Source organism: Marmota flaviventris, chromosome 17 (genome assembly GCF_047511675.1).
Source record: "Marmota flaviventris isolate mMarFla1 chromosome 17, mMarFla1.hap1, whole genome shotgun sequence".
NCBI lineage: Eukaryota > Metazoa > Chordata > Mammalia > Rodentia > Sciuridae > Marmota > Marmota flaviventris.
In genome coordinates, this window is record NC_092514.1 from 18,766,332 (window position 1) to 18,792,050 (window position 25,719).

The 25,719-nt window shown below is 43.1% G+C and overlaps 1 protein-coding gene across 1 annotated transcript in view; it reads right to left on the reverse strand.

Moving 5' to 3' along the window:
- Positions 1-249: 249 nt before the first annotated feature.
- The window catches only part of LOC114108399 (heparan sulfate glucosamine 3-O-sulfotransferase 3B1), a 41,042-nt gene continuing 15,572 nt past the window's right edge, over positions 250-25,719 (reverse strand). Inside the window, exon 2 of the mRNA XM_027956013.2 lies at positions 250-3,584. Coding sequence (XP_027811814.1) covers positions 2,966-3,584 — 619 coding nt within the window. The 3' untranslated portion in view covers positions 250-2,965. The remainder of the gene's footprint in view (positions 3,585-25,719) is intronic.

Genomic DNA, 25,719 nt, shown 5'->3' on the forward strand with positions numbered 1-25,719 from the left:
AAAAAATCTAACCACACCTTTAAGTTTTATTAACCATTCTTCCTGAAAAACAAAAGGGAAATGACATGGACTTCTGAATCAGCATTTCAGATACTTACTAAAATCATTCTAGTTTATTAGAACCTTCCATTTTCCTTTCTTATGAGAATATCCTGCTAGGACCTGCAACTGTGTTCTCCAAAGGTCTAAAATTTAAGTCACTCAAAATGACTCCCCCAAAGAATCCCATGAAAAAGACAATTTCTGCTCTTCTGTCATCCAATTAAAATTTTATTCCATAATCCTTATACCTAAAATATCTTTCCAGGTACCACCTTTTAAGTTAATAGACTACTGTACACAAACGCCTCAAAGAAAACATTGGAAAGGTAGAAATAATTTTTAAAAATTTCCAATTTCTTGTTAACCTTTTTATTTATTTTTTTTTTAGTGAGAAAAAAAAACAAAACAAAACTGAGAGAAATAAAATACTTGGATGAATACCAGAGCTTTTTCTATAAATTGGAAGAAAACCAAACATATGCTGGGACAAATTGCCTAAACATGAAATGGTATTTTTTTCTTCTAGCAGCTAAAAAGTTAAGCGTGGTGGCCTTGCAGATGGCTAGAACAGGAAGAAACCCAAGGCTTAATTTTCCGTGTTGCCTAACTTCCCTAAGAAGAAGACATGCGGGTCCTATAGTAACTATCACGTGATGTGGTGTAACCTGGGGGCAGAAGCTGCATCCCGATCAGCCAGGAACTACAAGCTATCAGAGTCCTATGAAGAGATGCATATGACATTTGATTTATTTGTCTCACATAGAAAAAACTTACCCTACTCCATCAGTACTGATTATCGACATCTGTTTGGATTCAAGGACTTGACCCAGAATAGAATTTTGACCCACTTCAGTGTTCATGACTAAATGACCCTCCTATCTGAAAACTTCCTGTTTCATTCTTATTTGAAAGCAGGGGATAAACAACTTAATTAAAAATCGTCCTGTTTGGAAAGAGGGCAGGGACCCGAAGGGAAAGGAAAAGTTCATACATATTTTGGTACAGTTTTGTGGCATACCTTTCTCTGAACTTTTCTGCAATCTCCATGGTGAGTCATGTCAGACCATAAGAGTGTCCGGAAGGCCGATGGGGCAGGACTAGGTGAAGGACTTGCATACTGCCTTTAAGGTCAAGAGAGGTTATGCTGTAACTGAAAAGAAGTGTTCTCACTTTGATTTCAAATGAGCCTTCCAAACAGAAAAATGCACAACCAATTAACACCCTGATGCAGGTGTTTTTCACGCTCAAACAGCAAGAGTGGAGAATTATGCTATGATTCTGGGGTCGCCCTAAATGCAGGCTATAGTTGGGCTAAAATTCATGGACAAATACAAAGCCAGATGATCAAGATGTCACTTAAAGCCCAGGGACATCTCTGGTTGGTTTCCATACAGCTTGTCTTTTCATACAGCTTTTCTGACTTGGATCTGGCAGGTTATCCCATAAAATATACAAAGAAATCCTTTGTAAATATCAAGCCATTTTGACAATGTGAGTGTCTTCTTACATATTCCTTGATGTAAATATAACAACCGTTCCTTTGTGGTAGAAGGACTCTGGATTTAGGAAATTGAGGAGGAACTACATATGTTGTTATGTGATATTGCTATATGGTTACCCACTGGCTAGTCATAACAAAGGATCCCCCAACTACTGTGCCAACACAGAGTTATAGAGAAAGCCTTTTACACCATAGTAACAATGCCCCAACCCTTCTGCCAAGACCTGGCTAAAACAAGGGATGGCTGAACAAGTGTCAGGCTCAAGAATCCACAGGCAACTTGGAGCCAGCTTTCCCAACATGTCCTTACAAAAGACACTCTGGATTCCTGCAGTTTGGTCATTGTCTTCAGACCATGTTGTCATACTGGGATGAGCTAAGAATTCCAAAGAGATATCAAGCTCCAGTGCTAGGGATTTTTTCCTCTGCCAGATTGCCTATCATTTTGGAATCTTTTTGCCCTATTGAGGCTTTGACCTATGATCCAACACTGGACAGTTCTGTACCTTGCCACACCTTGGCTGACAGTGAGGGATACACTTGACCTTCATGGGTCTTGACACCCAGGCCCTGGGTTTGTGCCAGTGGCTTCAAAAGCCTATGGGATTCTTTGGTGTGTCGCAGCAGAACTATCTGCCTGGAGAAAGGAGCATGGGCACTCTCATGCAGATTAGAAGAGATCATCTTTATTTTTAAAGCAGCACCCAAGCATGTCACTACATGTGACCTGGGAAAGAAGGGCTAGCATGTGCATACACTTCAAGGTGGTTAATGGACCAAGGAATGGGGCAGAAGGGGACACAGGGCCGGCCTTCAACATCGAAAGTTAAAGTAAATGGTCCCTGTCATTCAGACTCTAAAAGGATGTGATGTCCCTTTACAGCGTGGCGATTCCCCCGTGTGCTGAGTGGAGGTGGGGAGGCACCTTAGTGCGGTGTTTTGGAATCCTTGGGAATAAAACCACATCAGGGAGGGAAGCCGCTAGGTGAGGTCTGACCTTCAGAATGGAGGCAACTCAGCGCTCCTAGGAGGTACACTGGGCAGGATGAGTCGCAGAAGCTGGACCGTGAAACCCAAGACACGAGGGGACAGCCATTGAAGGCTGGATACCCGTAACAACAAAAATCTCAAGTTGTGCTTTTCTTCTTTTTAAATATAATGGGGGGAGGTGGGGGAGAAACAAAATGGAAGCACCATCAATTGTGAGGACTCGAACAAAATCTCAAGAGTTAAACACTTTGGAATGTTAACAGATCATGAAGCTGACTCTCTAAAAAAGAGTGTGGCTAGGCAGCTTAGTGAATTAATTGCTTATGAATTAAAAATAAATTATTATAAAATAGATTTCTGTACATTTTACATACATATAATCTCTCTCTCAATATATAAGCCACATGGTTAAATGACACCGCCCGGGTCCGTTCAATCCCAGCCGAAGTCGTGCCCGGTCATCTGGTAGAACTTCAAGTTGAAGGGCCGGTAGAACTCGCGCAGCCTCTGCACCACCTCCTGGGCGATCTCGGGGTGGGTCCTGCCCTTGGTCTTGCCCAGGCAGTGGGGTTTGCTGCTGCCCTCGGCCTTCTTCAGGCAGGGGAAGCCCTTGGTCTTGTTGAAGTAGAAGTGCTTGTCGGTGATGATGCGCTTGAGGCCCAGGAAGTCCTGCACGCGGCCCAGCTCGCCGGCCGGGTCGCTGATGAGCCGCTCGCCGCTCACGAAGAGCATCTGGCCGATGGGGAAGTGGCGCAGCCAGTGCTCCAGGTGCTTGGCGTAGATGCCGATCTGGATGGCGCTCCACGACGTGTCGATGAGGCCCGTGCTCCTGTTTTTGAACGTCAAGCTCTCGAAGGTGGGGATGTCGGGCCGCTTGGAGAGCGTCTGCGTGTAGTCCGAGATGGCCCTGGTCACCGGGTCGCGCACCACCACGATGAGCTTGGTGTCCTTGGACATGGCCGAGATGCGCGCGGGCGCCTCCCGCGTGACAAAGTAGCTGGGCGTCTTCTCCATGGTGATCTGCCCGTCCAGGGTCCTGGGCATCAGGTCCCTGTGGAAAGCAAACAGAGCAATCTAGGGTCAGAAGGTGGCGCACCCCTCTTGAGCCCCACCTCTCAAGATCAATGCTTCCAATCTTGGCCATCTCTTATTAAAGGGGGTGATGGCAGAGACATAAAAATGCAAACTGCAAGCAACATTTAGAGCTAAAGGTCCATCAACTCCCCGTGGGAAGTTTGGAAGCCACATACTCTCTGCCTGAAATGGGAAGACATTCTCATGCAAAGTATGTTTTTCCTCTAAGATCCCTCTAAGGGTGTCACCTGTGCCTTATTTTTCAGGGTACCCAGGTTTCAGATTGCCCCCAAAGAGTTGATGTCAAAACAAAAAAGCCTTGGCCTCTGGATGTGCCTTTCCTAAAAAGCAGCACCTGGGACTCAGAAATTTCCTTAGCCTTGAGTTCCCAACAAAACACATTCACCAAGCCCAGGCAAATGTTCCATTAGTTTTTTAGAAAGCAAAGGTCCCTGGATCAGGCCAGTTTGTACCGATGGCCTGGGGACAAATACCTTTGCTCTGAAAAACAGCAAAGCAACAACAATAACAAAAAAATCAGGTGAAATCAGGCAAGTATAAACTGATACAAATACCTATGAGAAAATCCCCTAGGCACAATTCTAGAAACTTCCAAAAACACTTTAAGGAAAAAAAAAAAACTTGGAAGATATCTATCACAGCAAACTCAAGCAGGAAACAATACTGATACAACCTGTAAGGAACAGTACAGAGACATAGGCCATGGGATTTGGGTCATAAAGCAGTTTTGTGACACCAAGTCACAATTACACTGATTGCACAAATCACTGGTGTCAGGCCCTGGTTATAAGACAGCAAGTCAAAAGGTACATGAATTTAGCTGATCTTATAAAATAATGGTTTGCAACATTTTTGTTGTTACAGAAATGCTGTTACGTGACTATGCAATGGTTTCTGTGAAACCGTGGATAGACTGAGTCCTGAATGTAGAATTTAGGAGTCTGTGGATGCTGTTATTCTTTTTGTAGAATGTTTTCAAGTAAATCTGGAGGAAGAGGCTCAAGGTGAGCAAGGATATGGTGGGAGAATTGGAGAAAGGAACCAGGAAACCCTGGGATGGGGAGAAGGATGACACATATCCTATGTCATAAGTTTCTGCTACACCTCAGAAGGTGGGATATGTATGTGTGTATGTGCCAGTGTGTCTCTATCAAAAGACATATTCTTACCCACAGGAGGATAGAGAGAGAGAAAGAACACTGGGTGAGATGTCCTCCTCTGACAAGAGACATCCAGATGTTTGCCTTCAAAAGCTCCATGAAGGTGGGGGCTGTATGCATATCTGGTCCCCTCCTCTGTTATTTCCCTACCATCTAACATGGTTCTTAGAATGACAACAGTTGTCTACTAAATATATGCTGAAAAATGAATAGTTAAGTGATCTGGGTTATTGGAAAGTCCTATTTGGAAATATAAATGATTAAGAGTATGTCAGGGCTAGGGTTGTGGCTCAGTGGTAGAGTGCCTGCCGTGGTCAGGTGGCGCCCTGGGTTCGATCCTCAGCATCACGTAAAAACGAATAAACAACAAATAAATAAAGGTTAAATTCTTAAAAAAAAAAAAACAAACAAACAAAAAAAGAGTACATCCTTATAAATGGGCTGGGGTTTGAATCCCTCTGTCTCCAACACTTATTAGCTGTGTGATCAGGAGACAAGTTATTTAATCTCTCTAAGCACTGGTATCCTATTATGCAAAATGGGAATAATTCTGTCTACCTCATCCAGTTGTTAAGAAAAGTAAATGAGGATTGCAGAGCTGGAGTGGTTTAGCTTTACAGTTAAAGAATGTGGGCTTGGAAGTCAGACTGTCCAGGTTCAAATCTTGGCTCTGCCACTTAAAGCTGTGTAACCTTGAATGATTAAACTTTTCTGGGCCTCTTTTCCTCACTTGTAAAGATGGAGATAACAACACCTATTGCATGGAAGTTTAATAAAATTTAAATAATAATCATAATATGCTTAAAATATATCTGACATACATTACCATGTCTGGTATCTGCTTGGTAAATATCAGATGCCAGTACTGTTATTATCATTAAGTTGCTCAATACCCTGTTTATGGAGGTGGTAGAGCCAAAATTAAACATCAATGTGTGTGTGCTGATGTGTCAATATAAAAAATAAGTGTACCAAAAAAATCAAGTGCAACAATTAACTGGGCATTAAATATGGGTCACAAGCTGGGCACAGTGGTACACACCTGCAATCCCAGTGACTCAGGATGGCTGAGGCAGGAGGATTGTGAGTTCAAAGCCAGCCTCAGCAACTTAGCAAGGCGCTAAGTAACTCAGCGAGACCCTATATCTAAATAAAATATTAAAAAGAACTGGAGATGTGGCTCAGTGTTAAACGCCCTGGGTTCAATCCCTGGTACCAAAAAAAAAAAAAAAATTTTTTTTTTTTGATCAGACTTAAAATCACCTTTTAGCTATGGGACAGAGACTTCTGATTGATTGTCACACCTGGGCCCTGGAGTGGAAAAAGAAAAAAGAACCCACACAATTTCCACATCATCTTTACCAAATATTTACTTATCAGTAGAACATTCTAAACTTCTAGCTTTAAGCCATCCTAACCCACTGAGATACAGTTTGAGCACATTTATAAAAATGATGATATAAACTATTTATCACATGGGCCAGAAAGGGAAGTTCCCTGGAGAGGGTGAGTCCCTTCTTCCAGAACACTGCCAAGAGAGAGTTCAGAGGAAGAGCACTTTGTCCTTAAGGGAGACTGTCGCCGCAGCTCTGTGGCCATGTCTGGTGGATATTAAAGCTGGATTGACCCACTTTGCCTATTAGCCACTTAGATTAATGAAGCAGTGTCATCAGGCTAATGTGATCAAGGATTAAAGAGTCCCTTCTCTCAGCTTCTTTTGCATGTGTCTATAAAGCAGGTCAATCCAGATAAAGGCCAGGTTTCTTCCCTGTACTAAGCCGTCTTCAATTGGAGGGTCTATGAGAGGTTAATATTCAGAATTAAAATGTTATCCCCTTGCTTTGAAAGAAATCCAGCCCTCCAAATTCCCCAGAGCGATTGTGGAAGGATAGATCTGTCTGACCTTATGGATTCTGCAGTCTGGCCTCCAGGTGCGGCTCTTGGTACCACCATTTACTGAGGCCTGTGATCCTTGGATGGGTTACTTAGCTGGTTCATACCACAGTTTTCTCATCTGGACAATGAGACCAAGGATGGCGTCCCTCTTCTAGGGTTTTGGAGAGGACTAGAGAAGTTAACCTCGGTACCCAGCCTGGTAGATTGACAGTGCTAGGAAACTGTGGTCAATGTGTCCCGCTAACAGCATTCTGGCAAGGCTGTAAGGAAGCAAGAACTGCCCAGAGGGGACCAGTCCCTCATTGGTTCTGCCCCACAGAGGAGCCAACAGGGAGGTTTGGTTCCTCAAAGAAGCTAGGTACAGGAATATTAGAGCCTGTTCTCAGCCTGCCTTGAGTCCACGATCATCTCTGAACCTCTCTGCCTGCATTGCCGTAACATTCCTACAGAAGGATCTGGTGTAACCAAACAAAATGGCGCAACTTTTGTGAACAAGAGACCAGTATAGGACTAGTAAAAAGGAAATAGGAGATTAGCCATAAATAAGACTCCCTGAGCTGTGGGCAGATCTACTGGGCTAGCGTGCCGGCTGGTCCCCAGACTATTCGGGAGTATCACCTCTAGAGGACCCCTCTCTCCACAGTGGTCTGGAATGTGTCGACATGTGTCAGAAAATACTCAGGCAGCCTCAGGACTTGGGGGCTCTGGGGCTGCTCTCCCCTCAGTGTGCCTGGAGACCAACAAGCAGCAGTTGAGAAATAAGATACACAACTGGTTTCTCCATTACCAAATGACTCCTGTGCCCTCTCCACAGGCTTCCAAGGGCTCATCTGTAGTGGGTACTGGGATCAGATGGAGCCCAACATCTCCCCAGCACATCCCTAGGGATTCTTCTGTTAAAGAAAAAAATTACTTGATGGCACTACTTAAATCACTGACAAGGAAGATTTTATTCAGGTCCATCATGATAAGAATAAAAACCACAGCAACAGAGCCCAGCAATGGAGTCCTACAACAGAACCTGGTGGTGCAAGGAGAGAAATGGGTCTCAATTTCAAATGCAGCATGGGCACTGAGTAGGAATGCAGAATCAAGGAGCGGGGTTGGGGATCAGTATACTGCAAATAACTAGGTGGAAACATCCAGGGTAAGGAGATTCTTGTTGTAGACTGGATAACCAGACATCACCTGGGGACAGTGGAGGATAAAGAGCCAATCAGATATTGAGGGTGATCAGATGGGGGCGGGTGTCGTTCTTGATAAAGGGATTTAGCAGGGTTCTTTGCTAAAACTGGATTTTACAAGGAAATGCACAGATGGGCCTAGAAGAAGGTTCAGTAGTCTGATGAAAGTTTGGTCAAGGAGAGAATCTGTGTTACACCAAGTCCGGAACACGGCATGGCCTGAGAAGCTCCTGGCACAGAACCTTCAAGAAGTTATAAGCAGTTACCTATTTTCCTCTTGAACTGCTCTTCTCTCCCCATCCCCCACCCCACAGCCACCAGCAAACCCCAGGGCAAAGTCCTTTCCATTGCTTCCTGAGCCCACTGTCTCCTCTTCCCCTTCTCTGGTCATACTTCCTTGTCCTCCTGCTTAGTGACCTCACCAAGTTCAACGGTGGCTCAGAGGGGAAAGGATGAGGATGTGGCTGACAGATGAGATGTGGTGAAGGATGTGGTGAAGGCTCCCAGGCAGGCCTGTATGCCCATCCCACAACCCCAGCAGTTGCTTCAGCCCCAGGCTGGCCTGTGGGAAGAGCACACCATGAAGGTTAATTGAGCTGCTCATTTTTAAAAAGCCAGTTTCTCAAATGAATAGTCACAGCTAATAATTATAGAGTACTTTGGAGCTTGCAAAGAAACTTTCACATGCATTATCTGATTTAATCCTTTGCCAAAAAAAAAACCTTTGAGGTAGGTACTAATCCTCAATTGGCTAATGAGGGAACTAAGGCTAGAGCATAGTTAGTGGGTGACTGTTTTGGAGCCTACAAGTCAAAGAGCTGGGACTTAAGAGTCAGCTCTCCAATGCAGCTCCATCCATCCATTAGGACAGTCTCCCTCTCAGCCCTCTTTATTTTCTTCCCAGTATGACCAAGAGCACGTAGACCTACACACCTATTCTTTCTTTAAATAGACACCAGTATCTTTTTTTTTTCTCTGATTCATAGATTAGGATCTTAATAGTAGCTATTTCAGTGCTAACCAGATCACTGCTGATCTCAATTGTTCAAATATGAATCATATTTCAAAACAATAAACCTCTTAGGTTCACATAGTCCCACTGTTAACTGCATTTTATGGGGCCCGGAAAATTACCTCTTTGCCACAGGGGGCAAGAAGGGATGCCTCTTTGCAAGGACAGAAACCTGTCACATACCACTGGCTCATGGGGAACGACAGCATCTCCAGTCCAAGGCTAAGAAGGACACATTGCTCACAAACTATAAGAAGAGTCCCCTAGGACAGCCTAGGAGACACTACGCAGATGCATGCCCACCACTGAATGTAGGGGGGACAGAAAGCAGAAAAGATGCCCTTCTTCCATTAAACCTAAAGGGTGAGGCAGACCGTCAAGGCCTAGGAAAGATAAGCACAGTGAACTTCCAGGAAAACCTACAGCAGGATCCTCAGCCAGGTGAGTCTGGAGGGAGCCCTTCAGGCTTTCAACCGGTTTGATGATGCTTATAAGAAAGCCATGTGCACAGTCTAGGTCAGAAGGTCTCAACTCTGGTTGTGTATTAGAACCACCTAAGGTGCTTTCAACAAGTAGAGGCCTGGGCCCCACCCTAGGCACAATGAATCAGGCCCTCAGTGAGTGGGGCCCAACACAGAATCTTTTATGATTCTAATGTGCATCCAAGACTGGAAACCATTAGTCTGCGGGCCTGGAATCTGCTGGTTGGGCATTTATTCCACTGATATTTGTACCCATGTCAGTGGAGACACTGTGTGGGTCACAGAGGGCATTATGGAGGCCAAACTGTGAACACAACTAAAACTTGTTTAGTTAATGTAGGAATTCTTTTTTGAGTCAAAGGCTCAGAACTAAAGCTGGAGAAGGATCCCACTCTCATCTAATAGTAGATCACAAAGACATGAGAGCATAAATCCTATGGTCTACAAACTGCAGACACAAGAACATAATACACAATCAGGTTTAACACAAAGAGAATTAAAAGATGTTTCTTGCCTCTAAAACACACATACAGATGCACAAGCACACAAGCTTACCTCAGTTGGTTATCAAGCACAATCAGGGTACCAGAAAAACAGAATGATTGGGTGCACATCTATATTTGGGAGGCTGAGGCAGGAGGATCATACATTCAAGGCCAGCGTGGGCAATTGAGCAATCGTCTCAAGATAAAATAAAAAAGGGTGGGGGATGTAGCTCCATGGCAAAGTGTCCCTGTGTTTAAGCCCTAGTACTGCCAAAAAGAAAAAAAAAAAGACAAAGGAATTAGAAACAGGATAAGCCCACGTCTACTTGTGCGATAAAGAAATCCTAACAATTGCATCTTATCCTTTCATCACCAAAAGTTAGACCACATCACCTGAAGCAGAACAAAGAAAAACAGGTGAAGAGTAATGCTAGTATTAGATTATCTCATTTATGCCTTTGTCAAAGCTTGTGGATTAAAATTAAATTCTTTTAAAAAAATTCTAGGGGCTGGGGTTGTAGCTCAGTGGTAGAGTGCTTGCCTAGCCATGCAAGCCACTGGGTTCCATCCTCAGCACCACATAAGAATAAATGAAAGAAAGGTATTATGTCCATTTACAACTTAAAACAATTTAAAAAAAAAAAATCCCTTAAGGGCTGGGGGGTGTAGCTCAGTGGTACAGTGCTTGCCTGCCTAGTTCATATAAGGCTCTGAGTTCAATCCCCAACACCCAGAAAGGGGAAGAAGAAAAAAAAAAAAATCTCATGATTGGGCTGGGGTATGGCTCAGTGGTAGAGCGCTTGCCTAGCACATGTGAGGCATTGGATTCCATCCTCAGCACCACATATAAACAAATAAATAAAGTTATGTCCATCTACAACTAAAAAAATATTTTTAAAAAATGATGAAACTAAGATTTAATGTTAAAAAAAATGGTTATAATCTTGAGGCAGGGAGGGTAAGGAGAGTGGTCTAATCATATTTGAGGATTAAAATTCCAGCCTCCAGTCAGAGAGAAACTGGTCTGGGCCCTCTCTCTCTCCGGACTGGAGAAATCAGCCCAGAAGCTAGGTCTGTTTTCCTGGGAATGCTTGTCTAAGGCTTTTAGAAACACAGAGTTCACCAGGTCTTGGTTGGGCTCCTCTGTGCTGCAGCTAAAAGCAGACTGTTCAAAACCAATCTTAAGCCTTATGGAGGAGGGAATAAGAAAGAACCAGAGAAGTTCCAAAGAGTCCTCTAATTCTGATATTTTCTAGTTCCAAATGCTGCCCTGATTTTCTTTCTTTGCTTCTTCCTTTCCTTGGGTGACACCCCCACTCCTAGAGTCCAGCAATTGAACTTATTGTTTGAACTGGTCAATTACACAACAATAAAAGGGGAGATTATTGAAATGGGCGTAACCTAACTCACTACAGTCAAACAGATGCCCAGACATTTACGCAAAACAGATGATGTAAGTTAATGAACTTCAGGGAGAAGAGCATGCACACCCACTTTGAAATGGGGTTGGTCCAGTCTTCCAACCCAAGTGAGAGGAATTGAGAAAGGAAAGGGGACTGTTCAGCCCCCTCCTTTTGGCTCTTCCATTGGGAGATATGATCTTATATGATTCCTAGTTTTTTCTAGTGTTATGAACCTGAAGAGGGGCTTGTATTTTATTGAATACTTTTTCAGCATCTATTGAGATAACAGATGATTCTTGGAAATCCATAGGTAGCAAAATGAAATTTTAAAAATTAGGAGAAAGATTTCCCTACTTAGTTGCAGAAATATCCCATAATTTTGGAATTGCAACAAAGTTTTTTTCCCCCCTTCTTTTTAAAACTTTAACATTTTAACTTACATATAGTAAAAGTTATTCTTGGTGTCTAAGAATTTTGACAAATGCATATAATTATGTGACAATCACTGCAATATACCACAGTTCAGCCAGACCCTAAAATTCCCTTGTGCTTCCCCTTCCAACAAAAATCTAACTAATAAAGGCCTGAGGCTATCCAAATCCTTGTTTAGATACTATTCTGGGGAAAATATTATTGAAATGAGAAAATGGTCAACAGGGACTTAAAAATTTTGATATAACAGATATATTTACTGTTGATTTTTTTAAGAGACTAGTTATTTGTGTGTGTGTGAGGATTTTAGCTTCTTATTGGCATGTCCCCTTGACCAAGGTTCCAAATTTCTCAGTCTCAGCTTTTTCATCTGTAAAGTTAGCCTTGCTTGGAGGCTGAAGTGGTTCTCCCCATTCAGATAAACTGTTCTGATAAGAATGCCAAGGGCTCAGGCCAAGAAATGATGATATCCCATCAACTTTAGTTTTTCCAAGAAGTCCACACCCAGCCACTGTCAATTCATAAAACCAAAACGTGACTAAGAGAAATTCTCATAAATAGAATTGAGGTTCTAGGAAAGTTGTGTTCCAAGCCCCTTCCTACGAAAAAAAACTGGTTCCTAGTATCTGCAGTCCCAAGTCAATCTAGTAAATGAGGGTGCTGCCTTTAAAAAGGTAAAACAAATAGTGTCGTTTCTGAGTGCCTGATAAACCCACATCAGCAGCCAAATTCAAAAACACTGGGGGCGGGGAGGGGGGTGAATAGGTGGAACAGATAATTAAGGGCCGTGAACTTCTCCTTAGAATACTATAATGATGGACATCTGTCATCACACCTTTGTCCAAACCCAAGGATATACAATACCAACAGTGAACCTGAATGTAAACTGCAGATTCTGGGTCATGATAATGTGCCATGTACATTCTCAGGTTGTCACAAACATCCCACTGGGGGTGGGGTTGGGTGGGGTGTTGATGACAGAGAGGTTCTGCCTGGGGTGGGGCTGGAGATATATACAGATCCCTATACCTTCTGCTCAGTTTTGCCATGAACCTAAAATTGCTTTTAAAAGTAAATTCAATTAACAAGAAGAAGAAAAGAAAACACTGACATCTGGCAAAGTTTCTCTCCCTGATCAAATTCTAATCAGGCCCTTGAATTTTCCAACTAGGTTGCCAGAGAACTTGTGCTGAATTTAAGCTGCCTAGGCCCCTCACCTAGCTTCTTCTCCACGGCAAGAGGTCTCAGCTACTGCTCTGTCTGTTCCCTGGTGAAAGAAATGCACCCAGTAAGGGAAACTAAAGATCCAGAAACTGATGCAACAGAAGCTGGGGGCTTTATTAAGCTTAGCATTCTCTGGACCAGTGACCTCCATCTCCCCATCACAGAGAGGCCCATGAATCTCACTCACTTGGTCAACTTGAAAGAACAAAGAAGGCTGCTATATAGTTGACATCAATTTGGGGTAAGAGGAAGGGAGGGGACACTGCTTCCCAGAAGCAAGCTTGAAAGCTGTCAGACAAGTCTTAGAGGTGAAAGCCGCTGGCAGGTTGGGGGGAAGGGCATTTAGTTCTCTAGGCCAAAGTGCTAAAATCAAGGAGAAGAGAAAGAGTAGGATCCTAAGTCATTACAGTCCTAATCACAGGATCTTCTATATCAATATGCATGTGCTAACATTTATTGTGATCTCTGAAGATCAATCTACCAACCAACACTAAAAGTATTCACCACCCCAAACTCCCAGGTACCTTTCCGCCTCATGACAATACACATCACAGGGGACCTCAGAAGTCAGAAGGAGGAAATTAATTCTATTTAAGTCTCCCCTTTTTCTTTTCTTCTCCTACAGAAAGATAAGACACCCAGCCAGGGATGAGAAAAGGAGATTTTCGTGGAAACTTAATACAGCTGTGGGGACAATGACAGCAGAGAGGTGTAACCTGAACTGTAAGCCTTAACTCGGGGAGGTTTCTTCTTTAAAGCAGCTTTTCTTCCCAGGGGGCTCAGTTTGGTGGGGAGGAAGATGCTATCAATCCAGCCTCTCTTTATCTCGGCCCTGCTTCCTTTCCTTGGAAGCCTCAAAGTCCACCAGCTCCAGCTCCAAGCTTCCCCCTTCAAAGGGCCACATCTCCATAAATAATTATCTCCATTTGGGAGAGATGTTTGCATATCAAAGCACTCCTTTGGGAGGGTTTAAAATAATTTCAACTAAAACTGTAAATAGTGGTTCTCAATTTTCAGTTCTCAAGCTGCCTGGATCCTGGGAGCTGCCCGGAAGTGATGTCAAGATGCCTACAAACGTTTATGGGCCAATTTTTGCTATCCTTCCCCCCCCCCCTTTTTTTTAAGGTAATGGGTTGGAAAGAGAAACACAACAAAGGATGGACTCCCCAAGCCCTCCTCCTCTCCCAAATCGGCTCTCCTTTGTCCACCCCCAGCTCCCAACCCCCACCGCAAGGATTTGGCCTCCATTGTCCTCCAATTTCAATACTGCTCAGAAAATGAAAAGCCTTTGTATGCCATGAAGGGGGTGGGGCGCAAAAGAGCATCTCAGGGCCCTGGGTCAGCTCGAGACCCCTTTCATTTGGGCAGAATCCGCGGTTATAAGGCCCTGCTTCACAAAGGCCCCCGAGTTCCTGTTCCGAGAAGGGGTTGGGGCGGGCTGGGGGGACAGGGGGGCGGGTTTCAATTAAAAGCTAATAGCCTTTTGTGTAGGAGCCCTCTCGGGTATTGCTGGTGTTTATTGGGCCTCACTGTGGGCCGGGAGGGACAAGTCCTGTGAAATCTGAGGGATCTGCGTCCTATTTCCTGGAAAAAAAAAAAAAAAAGAACAAGAAACTTAAAAAAAAAAATCATTGCAAAGAAAGAAAAAAAATATTCTGGGAAGCAGACTTTTTAGAAAGTAATATCAGCCTTGCCAATGGTGTGGGGGCAGGGGGCAGAAGTGAGTGCACAGAGAGAAGGCCGGTGGGAAGGTACCTGGTCCCAGGCACCGCACACACCTGTCTCTGATGAGTTTGGGTCTGAAATGCGCTCCTCTTGCTCCTGTTTTTCACATGCCCCTGGATGTACCCTCTCCCGGCTCCAGCTTCATCCCCAGGCAGAGCTGCCTGCTCTTGGGAATGGGAGTAGATGTTTGTAAACAGGCCCTCACCCCAGAGCTTTAGAGACATGCCATCTCAGTCCACGGATGAGAATCACTACCCATCTGCACCCCAGCTCCATGTAGAACTGGACCAGGGGACTGAGCTCTGGGGGACTGAAACCTCTGGGTTCCTTCCTGCCCTGCTGCTGAGAAGGAAGCTGGGACCTTGGACAAGGCACTCCAAGCTTTGGGCTCAGTTCCTCTGCATAAAAAAATTAATGGATTGAGGCCCTGCATGGTGGCACAGACCTATAATCCCAATGATTCAGGAGGCTGAGGCAGAAGGATTGCCAAGTTCAAGGATAGCCTCAGTAATTTAGCAAGGCTCTAAGCAACTTAGTGATACTTTGCCATAAAATAAAAAAATAAAAAGCACTGAGGATGTAGCTTAATGGAAAAGCACCTTTAGGTTCAATCTCTAGCATCCCTCCCCCCCCCCCCCAAAAAAAAAAAGCTAATGGATTGGTTTTAAAAGGCCTAAAATTTTGTGAGGTGATCATTAGAGTCAGCATCTCCCTACCCTACCCTCATTCCACCTCCTCCTATGCAAACAGTAAGTAAATTGGCACAAGTTGGCAGGGAGTAATTAGAACATCCACACATACTTGGTACAAAATGTACTTCAGGTGCATAGGCATAGATCTCCAAGAGGTGCAATTCAAGTGGAGGTCAGTGTGAAGTGTACCCCCAAATGAAGCACCTACTTGTTAAAACAGCCTGGTCAGTAATAAGAAAAAAGAAAAGAAAAGGGCTGTGAGGCTTTCAGCAAGTTGTCTAATGTCTCTGTGCCATTTTTCCTCATCTGTAAAATTGAAACATTTTACATTGCTACTCCTTACCCATGCCTTGTTTTTTTGTTTTTTGTTTGTTTTTTAGGATTTAATGCAGTTTGTAGGTTAATGAGCTCAAAAAACCAGCAAAACTCTGCCCAAAGGTAAGGTGCAATAAATCTCACTAACATCCCCTCTTGATTTCTCCCTTAGCACATGGCCCTAGGTGAAGGAAATACTGGTAAAGAAAAAGAGAAACCAAATGGGTTTGTAAATTCAAAGGCTCCTAAAAAAACACATATTTGAAAGGGTTCTCATTTCCCGCAAGTCTTCCTTTGTGCTATGAAGAATCTCATTTTGTGTCTCCCCTGCCCGCCCCTCCTATTTAGTCCCCCCAAGAATTTTGGAAACTAAAGAAAACTGAACTTCCCTTCTTAGGTTGGCATTACTGAAGACGATTCAAGCCAAACAAAACTGAGAAATGACACTGTGTTTAAAACACATGTGATCTGGGACTGGGGCTGGGGCTGGGGCTGGGGCTCAGCGGTAGAGGGCTGGGCTGTGAGGCCCTGGGTTCGATCCTCTGCACCACATAAAAATAAATAAATAAATAAATGTCCAACTATAACCAAATATATATATATATATATATATATATATATATATATATATATGTGTGTGTGTAAAACACATACACACACACAATCTACTTTTCTTTTAACATGGTGGAGATGTGGTTGGCTGAAACAACCTCAGTTTCACATCTGAGGCTCCTTGCAGGAGACTCACAGGACAAATACCCTCAGTTACCCTCTCTACCTCCTGGGGGCAGGGCAGAGGGGGTGTGGAATCCCAGTTAGCACTGGACTTAAGGCCAAGATAATGGCTGCATTCACTCTCTGCTTCCCTTCTGCTCAACAAACAGAACCCCATTTTATGGTTATCAACTGAAAACAGTATAAGGTAAATTAGGTCAATAAAAAAAAAAACAAAACTTAAAGACTGTAAGCTTGAGTTAAACTAAAATGAAGGTAAATGAATACAAATAAACTCTCCTTATCACAGGCTTTCAATAGCTCAAGAACATCTTAGAGAAGAAGTACTTTCTAACCAGAGAGAACAATCAAGAGGGTGTAAAACTTGGAGACACTGTTGATAAAACACTGCGGTTTCTTATCTTGCATTCTTCATTAGTACTTACTTCTTGCCAGTTGGTAGGTCCCTGCTTGAAGCTGGTTAAGAGTGTCCTCAGGAACGTTAAGTGGCATGGCGATGACACCCTAACTGGATACCCATCAATGAAATTCTGCTATTTTTGAAAGTCTCAGCTTGCAAAGTTTGGAAGCTTCCCAGAGTCAACCTTCAGTGGGAGAAAATGTCCTACACTCTCGAATTCTTATCTTTCCATTGTCATGGTTAACCATTTATTCCAAAAGCTCCATAAATTTTCAATGGATTACTACAGACAGGCCAACTTGCCTGTTTATTTCATATCCAAAGATACAACGGAGAGGAAGTGTTGGAGGCAGAATATTTTCACAGATATTCTGTATGATTCGAATGGGTCTCCTCATTATTTGTGACATTCTTTTTGGTAGGTGATGTTGCCTGACTGGTGAGTCTTCAAATACAATTTCTAGCAACATTTCTGTGTCTTAGACACAGCACTCCCGACCTGGTCCCCCACCCCCAACTCCAAGGGAACAAAACTGTAAGCACCAAGGAGATCAAATAACTAAATGGTTACTGAGTGAGCTGCTAAGAATTACAAGTGAGATTAGCCTTTTATCCTGCATTAGCCTCAGTGAAAAACTAACCCAGTAACTATCTTCAAGACTAACGACTCTTTCTAAGAACAAAATGTTTGATTGAATTTTATCGCCCTCCATGTTTTGCTTAATATTATTTTGTGAATTTCATTTTATTTTTTTGTACTGGGGGTTAAACCCAGGGGTGTACCACTGAGCTACATCCCCAGCCCTTTTTATGTTGAATATTGAGACGGAGTCACTAAGTTGCCCAGGCTAGCCTCAAATTTGCCATCCTCCTGCCTCAGCTTCCTGAGTTGCTGGGATTACAGGTATGTGCCACTGGGCCCAGCTTGTCTGTGAATTTTGAAGACTTCTACCTTCAAAATAAAAATACAAGAAAATACCAAGACTCCAGGCAGACGAAGCACTTGAAAATATTTGTTGAATAGACAAATGAAAAATGAATGAAAAGGAATCAACTAGCTACGCTTAAAGCTAACGACAGGCAGTCACAAGGCGTATGTGCAAAGGGAATTGGGAGCAACCTGGAATTATAAATCACCATGTAGTCCAGATTTGAAACTGGTGATGGTCTCAGTGATGATACATTTATATATCACCCTCCTCATTACATTAAGTGACACAATTATATTAAGAGGCCATCAACATAAAAAGGTCTGGAACTTGAATGCTAATAAGTAGAATCAAAGAACAAGCGAGCTATAAGATCAGAGTTCCTAGCCAGGCTCAGGCCTGTAATCCTGGCACCTCAGAAGACACAAGTAGGAGAATCACAAGTTTGAGGCCAGCCTTGGCAATTTAATGAGACCCTGTATCAAAAGAAAAAAATTTTAAAAATCAGAATTCCTTATTTTACAATGTGAGATATAAGCAAACCGTGTGCAAATCAAACTGTGTGTAAATTGGAACTTTGGATGCCCCACCTCTGGTGGTCAGTAATAAACCACACCTTCTTGTGATTAACAATGAGAAAGTGGCTCTAATGAGCAGGTGTCTATTAATTATTCTCTTGCTTCAATTATTATTAAAATTGGTTATGATTCAAATTAATTTGCATTCCAGCAAATGACGTCAGGTGGAGATACACCATGTGTCTCCTAGGTAGCAGGGAGAGGAAAGCAGCCTGGGATTTAAACCTAATGCTCCTCGTGGGTGCTGGAGGAATCAATTCAGGAGCATGAACAAAAAATAATCAGTGAGATAGCAATTGAGCCACTTAGCCTGGACTGAAGAATATTTACTTATCTGAGAAATGTTGGGAAATAAGGTTATAAAGACTTCATCCACCCTGTCCATCCCTCCACCCACTGACCCACACATCTTTCCACAAATCTAGAGACCATCACAGTATCTTGATGTTGAAAATGACCTTCAAACTCTCACCAGGTACATGGCCTTTCTCCAAGAGAATTCTAAGTTCTCCATGGCTTCATTTTCAACTGTCCCTCGCATCTCTGCCTCATCCTAGTTGGGGGCACGTACCTACTATTTTTCCAGTGGGTTATATGATATTTCTTGTCCCCAATGGAAATTTTTTCTCTTGGAATATTATTTCTAATGAATTTCTCTGAAGTCCTTGTCCCCTTCTTATAACCAGCACCCTCCCTGAAAACACCACACACACACACACACACACACACCCCTACCTGAATCATCTATCTATCCCCTGTTCTCAAGGGGTCTGACGACTGGACTGTGCCTTAATTGCACCGTGGCAAAAATAAATGATTGCTCAAGGAATGAATAAACACATGCAGGCAGAATCTGCATTTGACCTGAGAGGTGACAGGAAGCCACATAAAACATAAGAGGTGAGCAGCATGAAAATGTTGGCTTGGGATGGGGGTGGGGGGCAGTGCTTAACAGCAGCATGTCTTAAATAGATTTGGGCTTTTAGCTGATTATAAATTCCAGGAGCCTGCTGAAGACCGATAGAAGAAAATAGAAATTTGGAATAATAAAATAAAATAGATTAATGGGTGTCTGTGGTGGAAAGAAAAGCTGTACGTACGTTATTAAGAGCATGACCTTCAGGTTGTCTGACTCCTGCCCTTTATTACTTTTGAGATATTTTGCAAACCTATAAGTTATAGATAATAATGTAGCAATGTAATATAACTCTTTTCCCTTTTGGGGGGGTTCTGGGGATTGAACCCAGGACTTAGAATGTGCTTGGGTAGTCAAGGACTCTACCTCTGAGCTATACCCCAGGGTATATATAAGTCAAAACCATAAACTTATGAATAAATTATTTCTGGCCCAGGTTCTATAGACTTCCCTTTCCATTTATCACTCCTTGAAAAAGTCCCTTTCTCATTTACTTGCAAATATATGTCAACATCCCTTATTCCAAGTAAACTTATAAATTCCTTGGACTTTTTCTTTGAATCACTGGTAACATTTGCCTAGATCCTTCATTAAGTAATAAGTGAAATAAAATTCTTAACACCATCACTGTATATGTGGATAAGAAATATAATTTCAACTTTTTTTTGTTTTTTAGAAAAATTGCCTCTTAAAAAAAAAAAAATTAAATTAACTGTGTGCTTCTTGTAGGGGCTCTTTCTGGGCCAGTATCTATTCTCCCATTTTAATATCAAGAACAGACACACTGCTGAGCGGGTGCCATGGCACACACTTGTAATTCCAGCTACTCAGAAGGCCGAGGCAGTAGGATCACAAGTTTGAGGCCAGTCTCTGCAATTTAGTGAAAACCTTAGCAAGACCTTGTCTCAAAATAAAAAGTAAAAAGGGCTAGGGATGTAGCTCAGTGGCAAAGCACCCTTGGATTCAATCCCTAGTTAAAAAAAAAAAAAAAGAAAGAAAAAGAAAAGTCACACTTGATTTGAGCAAACACCTTATTATTATGATTCCTCTCATGGAGGTCTACCTTTGTAAAGACTTCTAGGAAGCTGCAGATGGTAAGCACCATTCTTTGAGCTACTTTCTGTCTCCATTGTATATCCCTACTACTGAATTTCTTCTTTTATTCTCATACTTTATGTGGTTGTTGTCCTTTATTAAAAAAAAAAACCACACACACACACACACACACCTTAAGTACTTTTCCAGTAAGGTAGATAAAAATAAATGAAATTATGTAGCTCTAAATGGGGGGTGGGGGTAACAAAGAAAAGGATAGCTCATTAAAAATTTTTTTCTTTGAAAGAAGAAAACAAAAACTAGTAACAGCTAGATAATGGGGAAATCAGTGGGGACAAGTAGCACTGTGCTTTTTTAAGTAAGCAACATGTGCTAATGGGGTCATAGACAGCACATCTCTTATTGGCAAGGCTAATGCAGGGTGTGACACCCAGGTATTCCGAATTCATCCACGTAAGTAGCAACTTTCCAAGAAGTTTTTGGCATGGGGGGACATTGGCAGAATTTATATGTCCTCTCAAGATATGCTATAAACGATGGAAGATTTGGGTTCTTGGCTTCATTTATTGACATAGATAGAAAATGAGGGAAAGGGAGGATCACCCCAGATTCTGGGCTAGAACACATTCCCTGGAAGGCCAGCTCTGTGCAGATGGATCAGTTTGGCTTGGGGTGAGTTAGTCTCTGGAGGTCAGCCAGAGCCAGGGCTCTGAGATCAATGGCTGTCTCTCTCTGAAATGCTCAGTGGTGTTCTCTATTCGCTGACAAAGCCAAATAAAGACCTTTAAGCTGCTACTTTCCCAGATAAATCCACTTCCACATCCCTGGGCTGGGAGCGCAGGGCACTAAGCCCATAAGCAAACAAACTAAAGGAGCCAATAAGAGATGTGCTCTCTATGGCCCCATTAGCACGCGTTGGAAACTAATCAAGCTCAAACCTCTCCAAGGGCGATGTTTTCCTGAGTTTGCTAGATGCACACACAGTCACTTGTCACTTGGAGGCAGTCAGGACTCCACCATCACAGACTGAAGCCTGGAGTCAACTATGCAAAGATGCCCTGACTCTGGTCTACACCTTTGTGTACCCATGTAAAATCTCCAGGAAGCTGGAATTTGAAGAGCTTTTCCTAGGCTAGTTCTTTCTGTGAAGATAGATGGTTCATCCCATTGTTCAGAAATGGGGCTTGTTACGTATAGCAACAGAAATGTTCTCCTGGCTGGCTGCAAAAAGGGTATGCAAATCCCAAGGATCAGTGACCTTTGGAGAAGAACCTTTAGCTCTTTGGAGTTAAAGAGAATCCGAGAAAAGAAATGGATCCTTTGCAGCAAAATTTCTGTATGCAGCATATACATGGGGCTCAGTTCTCAATGTCAGGTATTGACAGACCCCAGGCCCACCCATGAACCCAGGTTAAGATCTCCTGATGCAGTCTATCAGTTAGCCACTGGCTACTGGCCACTCACTGGTCAGCTATGCCACTGGTCAAAAGCCTCCTTGACATGGTGTGTGCCAGGGGTCAATAAATGGGTAGGGTGGACATGGATTCTTCTGGGAGTGTATTCATGTGGGGTATATTCATGTGGACTCCCTAAGATTTGCTCACCATCCAATGCTTTGCCTGAACCACCTACATTTGGGCTCTGCCTTTATACTTTATTAAAATTGAAATGATGACCTGGTGAAAAAATGGGTCCACATGGTTTTATAAAGTAACAGACACTTGAAGTTCAATGTCATAATATTTGAAGTTCATGCCGAGTTAAAAATATGTCTGTTTTTGATAAAGAATAAATAGGCTTCCGTTTTTATTAGAAGATAGTTCCTGAGCTCCTTTTCTGCCTGGGCCATGGCTATATTGCCTCTAAGACCTGTTGAGCACTTCATCTGTGACAAGGGGCTGGATGGGGGGGGCTTCTCACGGGGTGCTGTCCTCTGTTTTACAGGTGGGAATGATGAGTCTGAGTGGCCCCAACTCAAATGGCAAAGCAGGAAACCAGGCTCCATAATGTTACACTTTGAATCTCATGTTTATTAAAAATCTATACAGTTCTATATGATCAAAATGTTCAAGGAGACTGATCATCCCACCTCCGACCCACCCATAATCAACCCCCTGCTTTCTAAAGAGCTTTCCTTCTGCCCTGACAATCAGAAATGAAATGGTTTGGTTTTAAATTAATGTTTTTTTTTTTTATTAATTATGTGGGGCCATAAACTATAGTAAAATAAGCAGCACTTTGTAGATATATACAATACTGTAATATCTATACCTAAAACATAAAGTGATATATATATATATATATATATATATATATATATGTATGTACATACACACACGCACACATATGTCATTCATTTATATATTTATGTTTAGTACTGTGGACTTAACCCAGGGGTGATATACCATGGAATACACCCCAGTCTTTTTTAATTTTTATTTTGAGACCTTCTTAAGGAGGTGCCATGATCAGCCTTCCCCAGACCTAGCTAGCCCTCACTCCTCTGGCCCAATTCCTGCTCTGTAGTACGGGGTTCGGCTTTTGGATTCTTCAGGTGTTGTCAGTGTTCTACAGAAGGAAAACCACCCTTGCCCCCAATCCTGGTCACAGTCTTGCAAGCCAGAATTGTTCAATGCAGCTCACTCAGAAGGTTCTGCTAGTCGTACAGATGCAGCTGGAATAAAGGCAAGAACTGGACTTTCACAATGGGCTTTCCAGGTATCCTGCAGATAAGTGGGCCTAGCCTTATCCACTCTACTCCCCTCCTTCCCTTTAAATAAACCAGGGTGGAAGGAAAAGAGCCCGTTCTAAATGCTCTCAGAGGCCAGGAGTCACAGCTCAATCCATCTTTAGAAAAGGGAGACCCAGGACGCTGTGCCAGGCTGACCAAGCCTCTCAGACCATGGAACAAACAGGCTAATAAATTAGCCTGCTAAACCACTGAGCCGAGGAGCAAGAATCAATCCAATAGGCTGTCTTCTCTTCTAGCTCATTAACTATCTGAGATTACCATCATATGGGGAGTGGCCTCTCAGCTGGAAATTAAATTAGCCTAGCTATAAACCAGGAATGTGGAGTGGAAAGTGTCTGATGAGCCAGCCATTCTGGGAAAAAAAAACTCTGTCCCCAAAAGCTCTCCCAACTCCATCCTCCCATTTGCCCTGAGCCCTCCCTCCCTCCTTTGCAATCTCTCTTCTGAACAACCAACAATGTCAGGGGTGACACTTTCTTACTTTAGTGGTCAGATAAGAGCTCAGTAAACTGAAGTTATTCCTGTTAAAATCAAGAGGTGGCTTCTTAAGGAGGTGCAGTGATCAGAAATCTGGCATTGATAAAAATATACATAGAATAAGAAATGTTCATGTTTTAGAAAAGGAGTTGCAGGATATAGAGAGAGAATAAGAAGGAGAGGTGGGGGAAGAATAAATGTGCCTCCATCCCCTTCCACCCCGTGCATGCAGATGCAGAGCCACAAGCTCAGTAAGAAGGGCAGCAGACACTAATTGCACATTCAGAACAGGTGTGTGCCTGCAAAGCCACCTAGTAATTACCAGCTTGGGCATTTTGGCTCTAGCAAGCAGAGCCCTCTTTAGCGCCTCAGAGAACTGAGTGTCCATGGGAGCTGTTTCTTGTTGTAGGTCCAAAGCACCAGAGAAGTGGAATTTCTAATTACTGGCTTTCTCTTAATGAAAGGCTACATCCAGACAAGCAAACAGCAACCGGCTATGAGGACCTGGATCCTACAACCCATGCAAAAAGGATCTCCAGTGTTGGCTTTTTATTCTAAGTGGCATCTTTTCTGATTACCAGCAAAAGCAATTCCCACTGAATATGATTCAACAGCATCTTGTAATTCCCATTTCCAAGTGAAAACATTGGAAGGACTAAGAAAGTGCAGGATAACTGGTACTAGTTACTCTTTGAAGTCATGATGTTAATTAAGACTTCCTCACAACAGACCTCAGTCACCTTCATGCTCCCTTAGCCCCACACATTTTCACTTCTCTCTGGGGTCCTTCCCTGCATCTACCACACTTTTCTCATGGAAACTTCCTTGTATTTTCACTTGCATTAAGACCTTCTGCCAAAGGAGAGCTTCCTCACTTGGTCTGCTCATGAACTCCTATTCATCCATTAAAACCACACTCTGGAGTCACCTCCTCTGAAGCCCTCCCAGTTTAGGTCCTCTGCCACCTCGACATATTTAATCATTCCTTCCTCTAATGCCACACATGACACCTGTCAATAGACTTCCCTGGGTGAAGAAAAGCCAAAGGATTTTATAATTGAGAGACAAACAAGCACTAAATCCAAATCAGAATGTAACTGGTAAGCAGCAGCTAGAAAATTCTTTATGAAGGTCACGTGTTAATGATGAGTTGCGTGAGGTCAATGTAAGCTCCTAACCCAGTTGATTTTGAAGCATGCGATCACAGGAATCCACTCTACCTACAGCTGGACCCCACTGCTGTCTGCTAGGAGCCCCCCATATACACACAACACATACACCCTGTGTTTCTGGGACCCACCATCCACCTGCCACATCGGGAAGCTGATGAAGTTCATGATCAACTACAAAGATCATGCTGGGTGACATGTTCTTGCCCACACCATCCAAAAAAGACACCATCTGGGTAAGATGAGGTGACTTTGCTCAAAGTCTTCAAAAACGAATGAAAGCTTAAGTCTCGAGGAAGCTGGCACATCTGTTCCCTTGCAAATGTTCTTCTCACAGAACACAAAATAGTCAAGAGCCTGTTCTGTACTTCTGATTCCAGCTGCAAATGGAAAAAAAAAAAACCCTAAAAATAACTGTGAATGATTGAACATTCTCTCAGAGGAGACAGATGGGCCAGCTCATCAACAGCCCCCCACCCAGGAATCCCAGGCTGGCACTCCTGAGAACCCTGCTTGGTCTCTCCTCTTCATCTCCTACAAACAGAAAGACTCTGGTCAGGGGAATACAATTTTAAACAAGATCTGATCAATTATTTCAACCACTTTTGTATGCTAAGGTGGAAGCTCCCCAAACTTAATTGAATTCCTCCACAATGAGGGATAGGAATAGGACTCAAAAGTTCTGGGAATGCTGACCATTGGGGGCACCAATGTGGCTTCTGCTGATCTGAGGATTCTGAGACCCACTCAGGATTCTGTGACCTAAGAAAGAATGTTCACCCCCCTGCAGAATCAGTGAGAGCTGGCCATGGGATGTTCCCTGGTCGCCTGTTCACTCTCCTGGATTAGAAGCCCCTCCCAAGGAATGACAGGGATCCTCCCTCTGCAGAATTGGTTAGGGAAAGTAAGAGGTTGGCAGGGCCTAGCCTGCAGCAGCTTGTGAACCATCTGCTTCTCTGCACCAGGCTGGAGAAACTGGCCTGTGAAGCAAAGCAGGGGATTAGAGAAGAACAGCTCTCTTCCCCCTGGAAACTTCCAACCACAGAACAAAATCCCTCTGGGACAGTCC